The 18,607-nt window shown below is 43.1% G+C and overlaps 1 protein-coding gene across 6 annotated transcripts in view; it reads right to left on the minus strand.

Moving 5' to 3' along the window:
• Positions 1 to 16,918: 16,918 nt before the first annotated feature.
• Zgrf1 (zinc finger GRF-type containing 1) overlaps positions 16,919 to 18,607 on the minus strand; it is a 62,190-nt gene continuing 60,501 nt past the window's right edge. For all 6 annotated transcript variants that reach the window (XM_052179282.1, XM_052179284.1, XM_052179285.1 and 3 more), the window contains one exon: positions 16,919 to 18,469. In XM_052179282.1, the coding sequence (XP_052035242.1) occupies positions 18,333 to 18,469 (137 nt within the window). In that variant the 3' untranslated portion in view covers positions 16,919 to 18,332. The remainder of the gene's footprint in view (positions 18,470 to 18,607) is intronic.

Consider the following 18,607-nt stretch of genomic DNA (forward strand, 5'->3'; position numbering starts at 1 on the left):
GGTGTGGCCCACAACCGTCCCAAACTTCAGTTCCAGGGATTCTAACACCTTCTTCTGGCTTTTCCCTTCACTTCTGACCCCTATGAACATCAGCACATGTGTAGCAGAAATGCCTATGTGTAGGCAAAACACTCAAACACATAAAACAGAACAAGCAGAGTTTTAAAAAGACAAATCCACGCCTTGTCTGTGGTTTACGAAAATAAAGTACACAGAACTGTCTGAGCAGATGCTGACAAATGAGGACATAGTGTTAAGATTAACTGTAAGTTTCTCTGTATCGGTCCTCCCCCCACCCCACCCCAGACAGGGTTTCTCTGTGTAGTCCTGGCTGTCCTGGAACTCACTCTGTAGACCAGGCTGGCCTCGAACTCAGAGATCCTACTGCCTCTGCCTCCCAAGTGCTGGGATTAAAGGCATGTGCCACCACTGCCTGACTCTCTGTATAGATTTTGTTTTGTTTCGTTTTGTTGATGAGTACACAGTACATTCCAAAGCTGTCGAGAAACTTAGCACCATCTCCATATTCAGATACTGGTATTATCGGCCCCTAGATGGTTTAAGTATCAAGATGTCCTGGGCTCATGGATTTTCACTTTTTGAGTAAAAAAACCTCCTTGTTTACTTTATGCAATGAGTATGTGTTAGGTTGCTGTGTGAAGGACTGAGAATGTTGACACAATAGCTGCTTTCTCTGTGTCTCCTCTGTCTCTGTCTAATCCTCTCTTTCTAACTTTTTTTAGACAGAGTCTCCCCACATAATTCTGACTGGTCTGGAACTCGCTTCATAGACCAGGCCAGCCTCAAACTCTCAGAGACCCACCTGCCTCTGACTGCTGGACTCTGGGATTAAAGTCCTGTGTTACAACCTCCTGCCCTCTGCCATCTCTTAATACTACAGCAGTTCTATAAATGCTTCTTACTATAAAAATATTGTTCAAAAAAAAGAAGAAAGAAAAAAGTCCAAAGACAAGCTAACAATACTGTGCAACCCAGAGCCGACTAACCGGTCATGCTCAGTTGGCTGGACAGCAGAATTGTTCCACATTGTGTTCAGTTTTACTGGGGGATAAAACAAAACAAAACAAAACAAAAAAGCAATTTCAGTTTGTACTCCGCTTTGCGAAGACCTGACGGACGCCAAACATCTTCAGCCAGACCGACCCTTCCAGCGCTCTTTTAACTTAAATAAATTCAAGAGGCACTTGTGTGGTCTGGAAGTTTGTGTAGATGAAACCCGGCTGAAACGCTATGTGAGGGGGGTGGGGGAGTGCGTGAATAGCCGGGGCGAGAACGGCGCGACCCAGGGCCGCGCCTATCTATAGCGTGAACTGTCCTAAAGGGTCAAACTGTTCACCTTCAGTCCGTCTTTCAGTGTCCAATCCTACTTTAAGAGAACAAAAGCTCAAAGCGGGCTGTTATCAAGAAACGGGAGCCCAGTGATTTAAAATCATCCCCAAGCCTTAGAAAGAAAGGAGGCCTAGTGCGTGTAGCTGGAGAAAAAGTTGAAGTCAGGGGAGGGGTGAAGGGGTGGAGACCTTTAGAAAACCTTTGTTCCTTCTAAGAAGCTTGAACTTTGTGCTGGCCCAAAGCCCTAAAGTTTAGGGTAGGTGTCTCTGTGGGGAGGTCAACACTTCGACCTCACAAGTGGCGAGAGAGGACAAATGGTCCAGACTTTCGACAGATGACTACCGGGGCGTGAAGAAGGGAGCCCTTCCTCCAGATTACTCGTGGCTATCCCGGGACGACGCCAGGAGGGGCGCGTGTCTACACTCTGCAGAAACCAACTGCAAAAGCTAGCGGTGGAGCCCGAGTGACCTGTCTGAAAGAAGAAAAGATGGAGAAAGTTAAGTTAGCAAATCCAGGGTATCTTTTATCTCGAGGGCGTCTTAGGTTCCCTTGTGGGTTAGAGACACAATTTCCAGAGCTGGAGACGCTAGAGCTTTCTCTGAAAAATAATCCTGTGACCTTAAGGTTAGTTATTGCCGGTGGAGGCAGGAAAGAGTTCCAAAAGTCTCCGCGGAGCCACAGAAAATAGCATAAATTCAAACCCTCTGCGTCCTGGTCCCCACCACCATAGATCCTGCTTGGCATTCTCATTCTCTCTTCCTACTTAAGATCCGGGAAGAGGAGGGTGCGCCTTCCACCGAGTCCTGGAGGGACACCACCACCACCACCACCACTACGTGGCTGCGCTGCCTTATTCCAGTACCAGCCCTTTTTTCTGCGTCGGAGCTAGGGACAACCGAGGTCAGAGGAGACTTTCCTCCCAGGCCTGAGACCCCTGCTCTAAGCCTCGCAGCGTGCTCCGGGTGCCCCCAAGTTTACACGGGTGACCCGGTTTGCCTCACCAGGTCTGGTAAGTGCGGGCAGGACCCAGTCATCTGCTCATTTCCCCCCCAGCAGGCCCTGGGAAAAGCAGAGCTTGGAGTACTCTCGTCCCTTTACCGTCCCCTACCCCTGCTACCCGCCCCTACCCCTGCCCGTCCCGGCTAGCTCCATGCTTGTTTTACCCAGGTAAAGGGAAAAGAACAGCCTGAATGTGAAGTTGGGGAGACCTTCCAGGGAGAGAACGCCTCCTCAAGCCTGTGTGCCTGCAAAAAGGGACATTGGCTATCCAGAGAAAGTGCAAGAAAGAGCACTAATCGCTGAACCAGGGGACAAACGCGATTACCAGCCCCGAGCCCTGAGTCAGAAAGTCTCATAGACTTTAAGATGTTAATCCCCGGCATAATCCTTCCTTTGGCGTGTAGGAATAGTGCAGCCACAAGAGTTGTTTTGTTATTTATATTGGCGTTTAATAAAACTCAGCCAGTGCTGAATGGGCTGCCCACTCTCCAATGGTAATTAATTCCCTATTTCAGTGACCCAATTGTCCAGGGACAGAGCAGTGGGCCCGTCCTGGTGCCCCATCCCCCTTTGTGCGGATACACTGCCCTCGCGCTTCAACAGCTATGGAAACTCATTCTTTTGATGTCATTCAAGGACTTTCCTTGGGCATCTTCTAAACTTCAAGGACCCTTTTCTTTCTCCGTTTCATGAAAAGCAGTGCTAGCTTGACCACCTCTGTAGAATGCAACGATTTGGTGAAAGGGCCCTTTGGGTTTGTGTTAGGAGATAGAGAGAAAGGAAATTTGGCAGCCTGCTGCCTTCAGGAACTGTCCCCAACCTGAGAAACACAAAACATGCTCAAAGAAATGGATGAAGATCTTGAAAGCTGATCTCCCCCCCCCGCCCCCGTTTTCCCACCAAGAAAAACAAAAACCGAAAACCTGAGTAGAAATACTATTATTTCTTGCTGGTATCTGTTACATAGTGAGGCTGGGGTAAATAAGTTTGAGTTTTAGCAGATAGGATTTCTTAAACTACACTCTGGGGAAATAAGATGTGTATTTAATTTATTCATTGCCTCGTTCCCCACTTCCTGCATTCAAAAATACACTGAAGCGCATCCGAGGCGTGCCTAGGGAATCGCTGGGGTGTCCAACACCGACACCATTCCATAACTGCATGGAACTTAACGTTCAAACAAACAATTTTGTTTAAATTATAGAGGCCTGAAAAAAGAATCTACTATGAACACAATGCAGACATGTAATGCAATACAGCGTGGTAAGAGGGGGGGATAATCAATTTTCAGATAGCCAAAGAGATATTTACAACCCCCCTCCAAAATTCAGAGCATATATATATATATATATATATATATATATATATGAATGATTGTTTATTCTTTCATTCTCCTTAGCGTTAATCCCGCACGTTCTATGTGCCAAGTCAGGAGAGAGACGCCAAGACTGCACCTGGAGTGAACCACGCTGCCGCCCGGCTCTGCAGTTGGTCACACAGTGAGATAATGCTTCTGTTGGTGCAGGCCTGGGCGGAGCTGGCTCTCCCGGCCGGGAGGGGGCGGCCGCGGCGCGCCGGGCAGCGCTCCCCGCACAAGTAGCTCTCCTACCTCTTTATATGCACTTCCAAAAAAACTTCGCAAGTCACAGAAACAATTCAGAATTCAACTAAGAAAATACAGAGTGAACCATATGGCCCGGGTGGCTGGAGTCGGCTGCATTTTCCTCCAGACAAAGAGGGGATTGAGAGTTGAAGGAAAGGAGAAAAAAACCAACTTTCCGGCTGATGAAGCTGTTGTCTGGAGGCAATGATCCCAAATCTGAAGGCTTTATTCCGGCTCCGACGGAGACGTGATATGTCATATGATTAGCATCTCTCATATTTACAAGAGAGGTATGGGCTGCCAGTCTTGAGAAAAAGGCGAGAGAAAGAAGGGGCATATGCTGAAATGGATTTAGCATTTGAAAGAGAGAAAGGAGATCGGATAAATACACTTAAACGAGGATTTAGTTTTACTCCTGTTGAGTTCTAATGGATTGTTGATTGAGATTTTAGGGGCCTGGAACCGAGGTGTCAGCAGTAATTTAAAGGAGGTATTCAGTCCGCCAGCGCCTCTTTTCTCCAGCTCGCCCGCGCGCCCCTCCCACCCCTCACTCATTCACGCCTAGGAGCAGAGCCGGGCGGAGAAGGCTTTTACAACACAACACCCGGCCTTCGCCAGCGCCCAGCGGCGGGGAAGGGGCTCCTGCAGCCCGGGGCGGTGGGGCTGGCGCGGCCTTCGGGCCACACCTGAGCCTCGACAGCTCGCGGCCACAGCAGGAGAGCGCGGCGGGCAGGCGAGGTCGCGGCGCCCCCTGGCGGGACTTGGCAGTACGCCGCCGCCCAGAGCCTTCGGGGAAACTTATGCGCCACTACCAGCTCCACCCCGGAGCCGCGGCGACGCCCTCCCCAGTCCCTCATCCCACGCCCTTTCAGAATCTCCACCTGCTGATCCCGGTAAAGCTGCGAGTGCTTTAGGCTTTGTCTCTTGAATCCAGATACGCAAATTCCTATTTCTGCTCCCCACTTAGCTCTTTTCCAATTAAAATTACCTGTCCTTAATGTTATCAGACATTATTACAAAGATTACAAATTATTGTGTTTTCCCAGGGGTCAAAGGCTATGTAAACATCTGTTTTACATTTCACCTGTGGATTGGAATGACTTTAGGAAGTGCAGTAGTGTCAGAGACAAATCAATAGAAAAAGAAATAAGAAAAACTGTGGCAAATCCGCTTTAGCATAATCACAATAACGAAACATCAGAGCTCAAAATCAAATTTTGACGGACCCTTAATTTTTTAAAAATTTCACATGACATCTCTATTAGAACAGCGGCACAGACCATAAACACATAAACAACAGCGGGAAAAGTCATTGTGTTTATCTTTTTGCCACTGAGTGATTTAGAATTTAATTTTTGAATTTTCTAAGCAAACTCTGGGTCCATTATAATCAGAAATTATGATCTTATGGGACCCTGGGAGGAGGTTGTTTGGTTTTTGTTTTGTTTGAATATTTATCAAAACAATAGAAGGAAAATTCAGGTCACTGGGGTGATTTGTATCAGCCACAGTTAAACTCAAGGCCTTGGCTCTGGCCCTCTGTTGAACACTCCCGACTCTGGGACTCTGGGACTCTGGGACTCTGGGACTCTGGGACTCTGGGACTCTGGGACTCTAGGACTCTAGGACTCTGGGACATCCTGGCTTGCCTATATTTCTGTGTTGCTTCACTGTCCTGATTGGGTTTTGGTTCTCATTATCTTTGTAATTTCGTTCTTAAAATTCTCCTATTGGATTTCTTAGCTTGGGCTATGCATTCCTAATTGGACCTGCTGGGTTTGACTTGAATTAGGCAGTTTTACTTGATTCTGATCTAAATTGCTTGGTGGAGTTTAACCTTAAGAGTACCCACTACTCGGTGAGCGGAGGGTGGTCTGTCTGTGTAATGAATACAGACAAAAGGCCATTTCTCATTCAGGCTCGGAGTATGGCAGGCCAGGCAAAGGCAGTCGGGGCCTGAAGGTGAAGCCCATGGGTAGCCTCACCCTTCCCCCCCCATCAGCATGTCCACTCCAAGTCAACTGTTTCCAGTCAACCCGTAGTATCTTCCTCCTGAGTTTGAAAGCACTGCTTTAATCCTAGCACTTGGCAGGCAAAGACAGGTGGATCTCTGAGAATTCGAGTGAGGGTAGTCAAGACCATATAATGAGATCCTGACTCAAAACCAAGTAAACAAAATATATAGAAGAAAATGTAATAAAGTAGGTGTTTTGTTGTTGTTGTTGTTTTGTTTTGTTTTTTGTTTTTGTTTTTTTTTTTTTAGAAAGGAAAGTCTGTCTGGTCACTCAACATTTGTTCAGCAATGAGAATAGAAAACAAAACCTTGTAAATTTGTTTGTTTCTTTCTTCCTTCCTTCCTTCCTTCCTTTCTTTCTTTTTCCTTCTTTCTTTCTTTTTGAGATTTACTTATTTATTTTATGTATACGAGTACATTGTATTTGTCTTCAGACACACCAGAAGAGGGCATCAGATCCCATTACAGATGGTTGTGAGGCACCATGTGGTTGCTGGGAATTGAACTCAGGACCTCTGGAAGAGCAGTCAGTGCTCTTAACCACTGAGCCACCTCTGCAGCCCCAGAGGCCCTGTTCTTACACTACTTGCAGGATAGGATTTACTGCTCACCCATCATGCTGGTGCCAAATTACAAATGCAAAGTGCAGTCTGAAAGCCATTGGCATTGAAGCTGTTTGCATCAGTTCCTTCTCCGACGGACGGACGACCTGTCTGTTTCATCCTTGGTGCATCATTCGGTGGACTTGCTTACTCCACATGCATGGCACATAAGAGAGCAAGTATCATCTCATACAGGGGTGCTGAGGGCAGCTCCCTAACCTGCTTGCTGTTCCTTACATTTTTGCTTATGCCCTCATTCTGTAACTGTTTGGTGTCACCGCGCTGCTCAAGAAGATGGTTATCACCCATTCAAAATACCAGATGGGCCCTGTAGTGCCCGAAAGGTGGCACAGCGCAATGGAAGATGCCACTGGATCCCACCCCACTCTCACACATAAAGACATTTTTTTTTAAAAAATCAATAATTTTTGTGCCTGTATGTCTGTGTCCCATGCACATATGTGCTAACTGTGAAGACCAGAGGAGGGTGTCAGAAACTTTAGAACTGAGGAAATCAAAGGTTGCAAGCTGTCGGGTGAGTGCTGGGAATTGAACCCAGGTCCTCTGGAAAAGCAGCCAGTGCTCTTCTAAGTCACCTCTCCAGTCCCCAGGTAGTATATATTAAAGGAGGAGGAAGAGGAGGAGGAGGAGGAGGAGGAGGAGGAGGAGGAGGAGGAGGAGGAGGAGGAGGAGGAGGAGGAAAGGGCACATTCCAAAAGAGTGGCCACCACCCCGTGTTTGTGCTTCCAGAATGCTCACATGTTTCTCTGTAAGGGAGAGTATTGCTTTGCCCTGCAGACCTGAGGTTTGAGCGGCATATTGCTAGTCCGTCATTCCTTGCCTAGGCTGACCCATCAAACAAGATGCACACATGTGTCCTGGAGGCTTGAACTAGACTGTTCTGTTGCTCAGCTTCCTAATTATTTTACACACGTGTCACACACCCCCAAACTCACATGTTCACTTGTCTCCACTCAGATTTGTCTAATTAGAGAGTAGAAAATTAAGGAAAACCAATAATTTACAGACTAATAAGAAAAGTTTAGCCTTTTTTTTTTTTTATCAAAGTATTGTCTCTGGGTGGAAAGAAGAGAGGCTTAGGGGGAGGTGGTCAGTATTTTTCCTTGACTGTATAATCAAGTCACGTTAATGCAACTTGGACCAAACTTACTTTCTGCTCATGAGTAATCACAGAGCAGGCATTTCAAATCAGTGCCGAGCTAATGTTTTTAGAGCAATTATTTAATTTTCAAAGCCCAATTATCTGTCAAGTAAATCACCAATTTCCAGTTCATTCTTATTTAATATAAAAAAAATCTAATTAGTATAAAGCTACTTCACAGCTGCCTTCGAGTTAAAACTGTAGTTGAAAGCATGCGGCCTCGGAGGTTTGCCTTGGCATTTCTCAAACCAAACGTGTTTGCTTAAATGTGAAATGCCAAAAGTTGTGTTTTATTTTGAAGTTTAAGTGTGTAACTTCAGAATTTAACTTGCAGTATATGATTCCAAAGAGAAGACTGGCTGTGGAGGAGATACCAAACAACATACATGTTGTCTTTAAACCACTCTTGATTAGCAAACCATGAGAACTGTAAAGATTGCCAGCCTGGCCACTAACACATGTCAATTAAGTTTCTTTCTTCCTTGCCTTAAGTAGTATGGTAGACCTTTTTTTTTTTTCAGACTTTGTTTTTTTTTTAACAGACTTCCCTTTTTCCTGCTATGTTTTCTCCATTAATTTTTGTTTGTGTACAATGTACCGGGCTTTTCTCAAGACATCCTCATACACACTTACCATTCTACTTTACTCGGATTCACCTGCCCATTATCCCATTGCTTCTGTGGTTCCCCTCTCCCCAAATAATCTCTCTTCTGCTTCAGTATCAGATAGGTAGAGACCTGCCTCAAAACAAAATGTGCAACGTTTGTCTTTCCTCCTTGCCCTCTATTGTCCCCCTATCATCTCCCGTTAGATGCCTTCTCCTACTGATGTGGACCCCTTCAACTCTCATGAGATATATTTTAAAATCTGTATTCTGCATATAGTAGAAAAAAAGGATGTCTTTCTGGGTAGGCCTTATTTCATTTAACATGGTAATCTCTAGTCTTCTCATTTTTCTGGAAATGTCATAACTTTAACTTATTTTTTTACTGCTGAATAAAAGGTGTGTGTGTGTGTGTGTGTGTGTGTGTGTGACCCATTGATCCACATCTAGGCCGACTCCCTATTTTGACCACTATGAATCGTGACACCATAAACACAAGTTCTCAAGTGTCCCTGCTGTGTTGACTAGACTCAGGATTGCTATGGCTGGATCATGTGATAGATCCTCCAGCCTGGCAGCATCCATTTATATTCCCACCAGAAGTGTACTGGGCTCTGCTGAGGAGTTGTGGAGCACTCCTTTAATTCCAGCACTAGGGAGGCAGAGGTAGCCAGATCTCTATGAGTTTAGGGCCAGCCTGGTCTACAGAGAGCAAACTCCAGGACAGCCAGGGCTACACAAAGAAGCCCACTCCACCTCAAGAAGAAAAAAGAAGAAGAAAGAAGAAGAAAGAAGAAGAAGGAAGAAGAAGAAGAAGAAGAAGAAGAAGAAGAAGAAGAAGAAGAAGAAGAAGAAGAAGAAGAGGAGGAGGAGGAGGAGGAGGAGGAGGAGGAGGAGGAGGAGGAGGAGAAAGGGAAAGGGAAAGGGGAAGAAGAGAGAAGAAAAGAAAAGAAAAAAAGAAAAGAAAAGATAATTGTACAGGGGTTCTTCAGCATTTGTTATTTGGTGTTTTTTGTTGTTGCTTGAGGGTTTTTTGTTGTTGTTGTTGTTGTTGTTGTTGTTGTTGTTGTTTCGAAACAGGGTTTCTCTGTGTAGCTCTGGATGTCCTGGAACTCACTCTGTAGACCAGGCTGGCCTCGAACTCAGAAATCTGCCTGCCTCTGCCTCCCAAGTGCTGGGATTAAAGGCGTGTGCCACCACTGCCTGGCTGTTTGTTTTTGTTTGTTTGTTTGTTTTTTTGGTTTTTGTTTTTGTTCTGTTTTTATCATAGACAGTCATTGGAGGAAGTTGAACTCTAAATGCCACTTTATTTTGTCTTTTTCTCATGTCGAAGAATGCTGAACATTTTGAAATTTATTTGCTGGCCATTTGTTTTTCTTCCTTTGAGAATTATCCGATTTATTTGTTCATTTAATGAGTTGGACTTTTTGTAAGTCCTAATAGGTTACGTTTGGTTCTTTGGAGGGGAGTGGGTGTCATGGTATGCATGTGGAGATCAGAGGTCAATTGTAGGAGTTGGTTTGCTTCTTCCTCCTCCATGTGGGTCCCCAGAGGGTGAACCTAGGTTTGCAAGCGAGGTGGCAGGCACCTTACCCACGGAGCCACCTTGCCGGCTTGTCTTCTTTACTTCCTTACAGATTCTGGATATTAACCTCCTAACAGATGTGAGGCAGGTGGGGTTTTTTCCTACTCTGCAGGCCGTCAATTCACTCTGTTAATTGTTTCCTTTGCCATGCATAAGCATTTTAACATTAGAACTTGCACCGTCAGTCCTTGCAATTATTTCTGTATTAATTAGGGTCATTTCCAGAGAATCCTTCCTATATTATGATTTTCTGATATTTTCCTTTAGAAGTTTCAGGTCTTACACATACATGTTTAATCCATTTTTTTAAAAAAAGATTTATTTATTTTATGTTTATGAGTACACTGTCACCCTCTTCAGACACACCAGAAGAGGGCATCAGATCCCATTACAGATGGTTGTGAGCTATCATGTGGTTGCTGGGAATTGAACTCAGGACCTCAGAGCAGTCAGCGAGTGCTCTTAACCACTGAGCCCTCTGTAGTCCTGATCCATTTTTAAAAAATCGATTTGAGTATAGGGTGAGAGATATGGATCTAATTTTTTTCTTCTGCAGATCCATATCCATTTTTCCTCAGCACAATTATTGAGCAAACTCTTTCCTCTGGTGTATATTTTTGACACCTTTGTTATACTGACTGGAACCATAGGGGTCTATTTCTGGGTCCTCTATAGAAATCCACTGATTTTCGTGTCTGGATTTGTGCCATATAGTTTTGTTACTGTGGTCTATGGTATATTTTTAAATCAGATATTGCAGTACTTCCAGGACCACGATTTCTACTAAGACTGCTTTGGCTTTTTGTTGTTTCTGTTGTTGTTGGTCTCTTTCTTGTGGTCTTATATTGATTTTAGGATTGCTTCCAGATTCTCTGAAGAATGTCACTGGAACTTTTATGACGATTGCATTGACAAGTCTTTTCATAATATTGATTCTGCCACCCTGTCAGCACAGGGGATCTCCCCGTCTTTTTTTTTTCTATTTTTTTTTATTCGATATATTCTTGATTTACATTTCAAATGATTTCCCATTTTCTGGATTTCCCCCTCCTTGAAAGTCCAATAAGCCTTCTTCCCTCCCCCTGCTCCCCAATCCACCCCTTCCCGCTTCCCTGTCCTGGTATTCCCCTACACTGCTGCACTGAACCTTTCCAGGACTGAGGCATATGTGAATTGTGTCTTGGGTATTCCAAGCTTCAAGGCTAATATCCACTTATCAGTGAATGCATACCATGAGTGTTCTTTTGTGATTGGGTTACCTCACTTAGGATAATATTCTCCAGTTCCATCCATTTGTCTAAGAATTTCATGAATTCATTGTTTCTAATGGCTGAAATGCACTCCATTGTGTATATATACCACATTTTTTGTATCCATTCCTCCACTGAGGAACATCTGGGTTCTTTCCAACTTCTGGCTATTATAAATAGGGCTGCTATGAACACAGTGGAGCATGTATCCTCTGGGTATATACACTATACCACTGGTATAGTGGGGTCCTCTGGAAGTATCATGCCCAGTTTTCTGAGGAACCACCAGACTGATTTCCAGAGTGGTTGTACCAGCTTGCAACCCCACCAGCAGTGGAGGAATGTTCCTCTTTTTCCACATCCTCACCGGCACCTGTTTTCTCCTGAGTTTTTCGGGTTTTTTGTTTGTTTGTTTGTTTTGTTTTGTTTTGTTTGTTTGTTTTTGAGACAGGGTTTCTCTGTATAGCCCTGGCTGTCCTGGAGCTCATTCTGTACACCAGGCTGCCCTCGAACTCAGAATTCTGCCTGCCTCTGCCTCCCAGAGTGCTGGGATAACAGGCATGCGCCACCACCGCCCAGCTTCTCCTGAGTTTTTGATCTTAGCCATTCTGACTGGTGTGCAGTGAAATCTCAGAGTTGTTTTGATTTGCATTTCCCTGATGACTAAGGATGTTGAACATTTCTTTAGGTGCTTCTCAGCCATTCGATATTCCTCAGGTGAAAATTCTTTGTTTAGTTCTGTACCTCATTTTTTAATGGGGTTATTTGGCTCTCTGGAGTCTACCTTCTTGAGTTCTTTGTGTATCTTGGATATACGCCCTCTGTTGGATGTAGGGTTGGTAAAGATCTTTTCCCAATTTATTGGCTGCCATTTTGTCCTTTTGACAATGTCCTTACAGAAACTCAGTAATTTTATAAGGTCCCATTTGTCAATTCTTGATCTTAGAGCATAAGCTATTGGTGTTTTGTTCAGGAAATTTTCCCCTGTGTCCATGTCCTCAAGGGTCTTCCCCTGTTTCTTTTCTATTAGTTTCAGTGTGTCTGGTCTTATGTGAAGGTCCTTGATCCACTTGGACTTGAGCTTAGTACAAGGAGATAAGAATGGATCGACGCGCATTCTTCTGCATGCTGACCTCCAGTTGAATCAGCACCATTTGTTGAAAAGGATATCTTTTTTCCACTGGATGGTTGTAGCTCCTTTGTCAAAGATCAAGTGACCATAGCTGTGTGGGTTCACTTCAATTCTATTCCACTGATCTACTTGCCTATCACTGTACCAATACCATGCAGTTTTTAACACAATTGTTCTGTAGTACTGCTTGAGTCTTATATTGATCTTAGGATTGCTCTTCCAGATTCTCTGAAGAATGTCACTGGAACATTTATGAGGATTGCATTGACAAGCCTTTTCATAATATTGATTCTGCCACCCTGTTAGCGTAGGGGATCTTCCCGTCTTCTTGAGTCTTCAAATTCTTTTCTCTGTGTTGTAAAGTTTTCATTGCAATATTCTATCCTTAAGTTTATTCCTAGAAATTTTATGGTTTGTTTGTTTGTTTATATTTATGTGTATGACTGCTTCATCTGTGCACCACATGGTTCCTGAGGGAGTGATGAGGCTTCATGTGGGTGTTAGGAAATCAAAACCTAGGTACTTTGCAAGAACAAGTGCTCTTATGCTGGGCACTTGGGAGGCAGAGGCAGGCAGATTTCTGAGTTCAGCGCCAGCCTGGTCTACAAAGTGAGTTCCAGGACAGTCAGAGCTACACAGAGAAACCTTGTCTCAAAAAACAAAAACAAAAACAAAAAAAAAACAAAACAAAAAAAGAAAAACAAAGAAAAGTGCTTTTATCCACTGAGACAACTCTCTAGCCAGATACTTTATGTTTTTGAAGCTATTGTGAATGGAATTTTTAAAAAACTCCAGCTTCTGTCTCAGCAAGTTTTATTGTTGATATATATAGAAAAATTAGTAAGGTTTTAGGATTGACTTATATTTTGCTACTTTGCTGAAAGCATTGCTCATATCAAAGAATTCTCTGGTGGAGTTTTAGTTGTTTTAAGTATAGTATTGTATTATCTGCAAAAAGGGAAAAATTGTCTTCTTTTATTGTTTTTAATCTCTTATGTCCTTTTCTTGGGTTACTGTTCCAACTGAAATGTCAAGCATTATAATGGATTAAAGTGGAAAGAGTAGACACCTTTATCTCATGATTTATTGGAAATGCTCTCAATTTTTCTATTTAGTATAATGTTGGAACTCAGTATGTAGACTAGGCTGGTTTTGAATTTACCGAGATCTGCTCATCTCTGCTTCCCAGGTGTTAACTAGAATTAAAGGCATATGTGGCATCACACCTGGCTGATATAACCTTTTGCAAATATTAAATTTGACAATTACACACACACACACACACACACACACACACAACTACCTTCTGATTACTGTTACCACCTTATCTCTACCCCATCCCTATTTCCCTCCTGCCTCTTCTCTACAAGTCTTTTTATTGAGATCTATCTCTCCTATTCTCACTTTTTAATGGAATTTTTATCACACAGAAATGTTGAATTTTATCAAAATTCCTGTCTCTTTTGAGATGATCATGTGGTTTCTGACAATGAGTATCTTCTACGCATTGATCTGTATTGAATCAGCCTTACATTTTTAGGATGAAATGAAACAAATTGCTGTATGATGCTCTTAAGCACAATTAAAAAAAATTTATTGAGAATTTATGTCCATGCTCATTAAGAAAAATGTGAATTTCTTTGGTCTTCATGTTATGTCTATAGATAAAAATGAGGTACTGGAGTTGCCTGTTCATACTGCATCTGGATGGGTCTGCCTTTTAGATCCAGTAGTGGTTATTACATTTTTGTGAAATTGACTACACCAAAACATGATTACATAAGATTGTTATATCTTCATGATGAATTGCTCCTATTGGTAAAATGTAGTGACAGTGTTTTACCTTATGAATTTTGGTTGAGGTCTACCTTAGACAAAGTTATGTATAGCTTTGACTTGATGTGTTTGGTGGTTTGAATAGGTTTGATCCTCCTAGAGTCACGTGTTTGAATGCTTGGCCATAGGGAGTGGTCCTATTAAAAGGTGTGGCCTCTTTGGAGGAGGCGTGGCTTTCTCACTGTGTAGGCAGGCTTTGAAGTCTCTATGCTCAGGCTCTGCCCAGTGCAGAAGATAGTACATCAAGATGTAGAACTCTGGGCTCCTACAGCACCAAGTCTGCCTGCAGGCTGCCATACTTCCCACCATGATAATGGACTGAACCTCTGAAACTATAAGCCTACCCCAATTAAATGTTTGCTTTATAAGAGTTTCTTTGGTCATGGTGTCTCTTCACAGCAATAAACACAAACTAAAACAATGGACCAGCTCCTATCATTTGATTCTTTCTGTGCAGATCTGCCAGAGGTGTCTTTCTTATAGACAACAAATATATCTATCCTGTTTTTCAATAGTTTTTTAAATGACGGTTTACATTTTGAACTACTGAGAGATTTGTTTTTATCACTTTGTTCATTTTTTCCGTGTGGTTCAGTTTGTTTGTCCTTCCCTATTAGAGTCAGGGTTCTCTGAGCTCAACAGTCGATTTATCCCTAGCTTTTGTGCTCATCTGTCTGCACTCACATGACTGAGACTTTCTTCCTCTATGTAGGATTCCTTTAATATCTTCTGGAGTGCCGACTGGGTGGTCACAAGTTTGTTTAGTTGGTGCCTATCTCGAAATGCTTTTCAATATCTGTCACCTTAGAAGATAAATTTGCTAGCTATTTGACTGGCAGTTTCACATTCAGAGCTTGAACTTCCATTCTCTCCTTTCTTGTCTTTCAGAGTCTCTACAAAAGGTCTTGTACAGACAGACTGGGAATTGGTGCTTTTCTTCCGGCTTTCAATATTGTTTCTTTGTTTTATAGTCTTGGTTTTGGTGGTCTTCAGACATACACAAAGGCAAGATGATCATGTACATAAAAATAAACAACTCTGAAAAATTGAAAGACAGACATACAGAGGCAGGTAGATCTCTTGAGTTGGAGGCCAGCCTGGTCTATAGTGAGTTCTAGGACAGCCAAAGCTACACAGAGAAACCCTGTCTCAAAACAAAACAAAACAAACAAGATAGAAAGAGAAGACAAAAAAAAAAAAAAAAAAAAAAAAAAAAAAAGAAAAAAAAAAGAAAAAAGAAAAGAGGATATTTAGTTTAGGTTCCTGCCTGCAAGCATAACAGAGTATCATAAATAGTATCACGGATTGGTGCTTGCCCATGGGATGGGTTCCAAGTTGGGCTGGTCATTGGTTGGCCATTCCCCCAGTCTCTGCTCCATCTTTGTCCCTGTACTTCTTGTAGGCAGGACAAATTTTGAGTTCAAGATTGTGTGTATGTATGGGTGTCCTTTTATCCCTCCACTGGGGGTCCTGCCTGGCTACAGGTATCATATGACCCACTGCCAGAGTCTCAGCAGGTCTCTGGTGTGTCCTACAGATACCCCCACCCCCAGGCTGTCAACTGCCATTTATTCTCCTGGTCCTCTCTTCTCTCCCCACACCTGGTCCTCTAAGAGGCTCCACCCAGCATTTAAATGAAGCAGACGCAGAGAGCCACAACCAAACATTAGACAGAGCTCGGGGAGTCTTATATAAGCGTTGGGGGAAGGACTGAGGGACTTAGAGGGGATAGGAATTCCACAGAAAGACCAACAGTCAGTTAAGCTAAATCCTGGGGGCTCTCAGAGAATGAACCACCAACCAAAGAACATATATGGTAGTCCTTACCCCCTACACACACACACACACACACACACACACACACACACACACACACACACACCCCTCCGTCTTCATGCAGGTGCCTCAACTGAAGCAGGGGCTGTTACTAAATCTGCCTGCCTGCGGATGCCATTCCCCTAGCGGAGCCACCTTGTCTGGCCTTAGGAGGAGAGGATGTGGATACTCCTGAAGTGACTTGATGAGCTAGGGTTGGGTGATACCAGCAGGGTCTTTCCTCGTCTCAGAAGTGGGGTAAAGGGGCTATGTAGGGAGGGAACAGGAGGGGGAATCCAATTGGAATATAAAGTGAATAAATTAAAGGAGAAAAAAAAGAAAAGTCACTTGAAAGTTTGCTCCAGCTAGGCAAGAAAAGACCCAAAATTAAGAAATAACATAGATTTGAACTTCAAAGCCCAGGAGTCTAGTTTAGATATTTGTTGTTATATTACACAGCACACAGGCAAAGCACAGTTCTGTGGCACGGGCTTCAAACACTCCTATGTGTTCTGTGTGCACTGACATGTGGGGAGCCCTCCCTTTTACTGCACATGTGGACGGGCACTTAGAGAAGAGCTCCTGGGCTGGAGATGGCTCAGCTCAGCTTGCAGGAGCAGTTGCTCAGCAAGCATGACCAGAATTTGGTACCAGCGTGACGCTTAGGTGTGACTCTCAGCTCCCTGTTACTCCAGAACTAAGATGAAGTAACCAGAAGAAGAGAGCGGCTTGCTGCTTGCCAGCTACCCAAAAACCCGTGAGCTGTAGGTTGGGAGACCTTGCTTCAAAGGAATAACAAGGGGGTGACTGCAGACACTTGCTGTCACCTGCTCCACTCACATATGTACCCACACATGTATGCACAAGCATGCGCGCGCACACACACACACACACACACACACACACACACACACACACACACGAACCACTGCTCTACCACCTCTTCTTTCACATAAGGATTCCAGAGACAGTTATCATTTTTTAATATAAGTAAAAACCATTATAACCATAAATAAATAACCATTTTAAAATTATATTAATTTAGCGCAGCACTGCACGTGTGTAGTCTGAGGATATCCTCAGGAGTCAGCTCTCCCTGCTGTGTAACATGTGGGGGATCCAGGACTGAACTCAGGATGCCAGGCTTGGCAGCAAAGTGTTTCTACCTGCCTCGCCATCCTGTCAGTGCTAGACTAGTAAGTTGTTTTTTGTTTGTTTGTTTGTTTTTTGGATTTGGTTTTTTTCGAGACAGGGTTTCTCTGTATAGCCCTGGCTGTCCTGGAACTCACTCTGTAGACCAGGCTGGCCTCGAACTCAGAGATCCGCCTGCCTCTGCCTCCCAGAGTGCTGGGATTACAGGCGTGTGCCACCACCGCCCGGAAACTGCAGTTTTTATTACAAGGAAATTTAAGAAAACAATTTTCTGTACTGCTAAAATAATTTCTAAAATAATTTCAGAATAAATACTAAATGACTTGGGTTATCCCTAAATGTTTTCTTTGCCAAAAATAATACCAATTATGATTAAGAGTGACATTTTTCCACCTAGATATGAATATATTCCTTTATTAATAATACCTAAGAATCATGTAGACTCAAGTGGTTCAGAACTTACATGTACATCTTTATAGAGAGAATACATAGAAAAAGACTGAATGTGTTAATGATTAAAATAGTGGATTTCTAAGTAATTTTAGTTTCTTTTATAGTTTCTGTATTTTGTAAATTTTTCTATAAGAACATGTTAGCTTTAAAATAAAAAGGGCTTTATCCCTTTATTATATATATATATAAATATATCCATTTATTATATATATTATTACATATAGTATATATATATAGTATTTCTGTGCAAGGAGGAGATGTGAAGAACCTTGACTTACAGAGCACCAGGGTGAAGGACAGGGCTGTGCCCCACCTTTCCCCTTGTACTTTTTTATTTAAGGTTTTATTGTGAATAGTTTTAGCTGTAAAAGGGTGGGGCAATGCATGTGCTCCCGTCCCAGTGTCCCAGGTCTGAAGGGTACACTGTGGGCCTGACTGGAGCCCTGCTTCAACACACAGGCTTTTGAGACAGTCGTGTATTTTTTATGCATACAGATATTCTCAGAAATGGTTTCCTGCCTCTTGTAAAATTTGTTTCGTTCACAAGTAAGACATCTATCTGCCTGTCACCAAGCATCTGCATCTGCCTATCTTAATATATGCACACCTTAGAGAGCACATTTTTACATGTACTTATTCAGCACATTATTTTAAGTAATGAAACTTGTTTGCATCAGGGACTTTAGAGTAAAGAAAAACATTTAAAATGTAAGTATAAAAAGATTCTGAATTTACAATAGAAACACCCTTGTCCATGTTTTTGCTGTTGTTGTTGTTAATGAGATTTATCCTTCGGTTTCTCCTTCTCCTTTTTTTTCTGTTTTTCTTCAGCTTGTTTTTCTAAATAGTCTTTAAGAAGATGGTCCAGCTGTGGTTCACACTGGCTTGCATGCTGCAATCCGTCTTCCCTTCCTGAAAAGATACAGAATATAGGAACCGCTCTTCACCTTTCAGGGGTTCCACATACTGTCCCCTCTGCCATCCCCCAAGGGGCCACTGGCCCAGCAATTTCTCATAAACCACCCAGGGATTAGCCCCCCTGAGTCAGCT

This window comes from Apodemus sylvaticus, chromosome 4 (assembly GCF_947179515.1).
Source record: "Apodemus sylvaticus chromosome 4, mApoSyl1.1, whole genome shotgun sequence".
Classification (NCBI taxonomy): Eukaryota; Metazoa; Chordata; class Mammalia; order Rodentia; family Muridae; genus Apodemus; species Apodemus sylvaticus.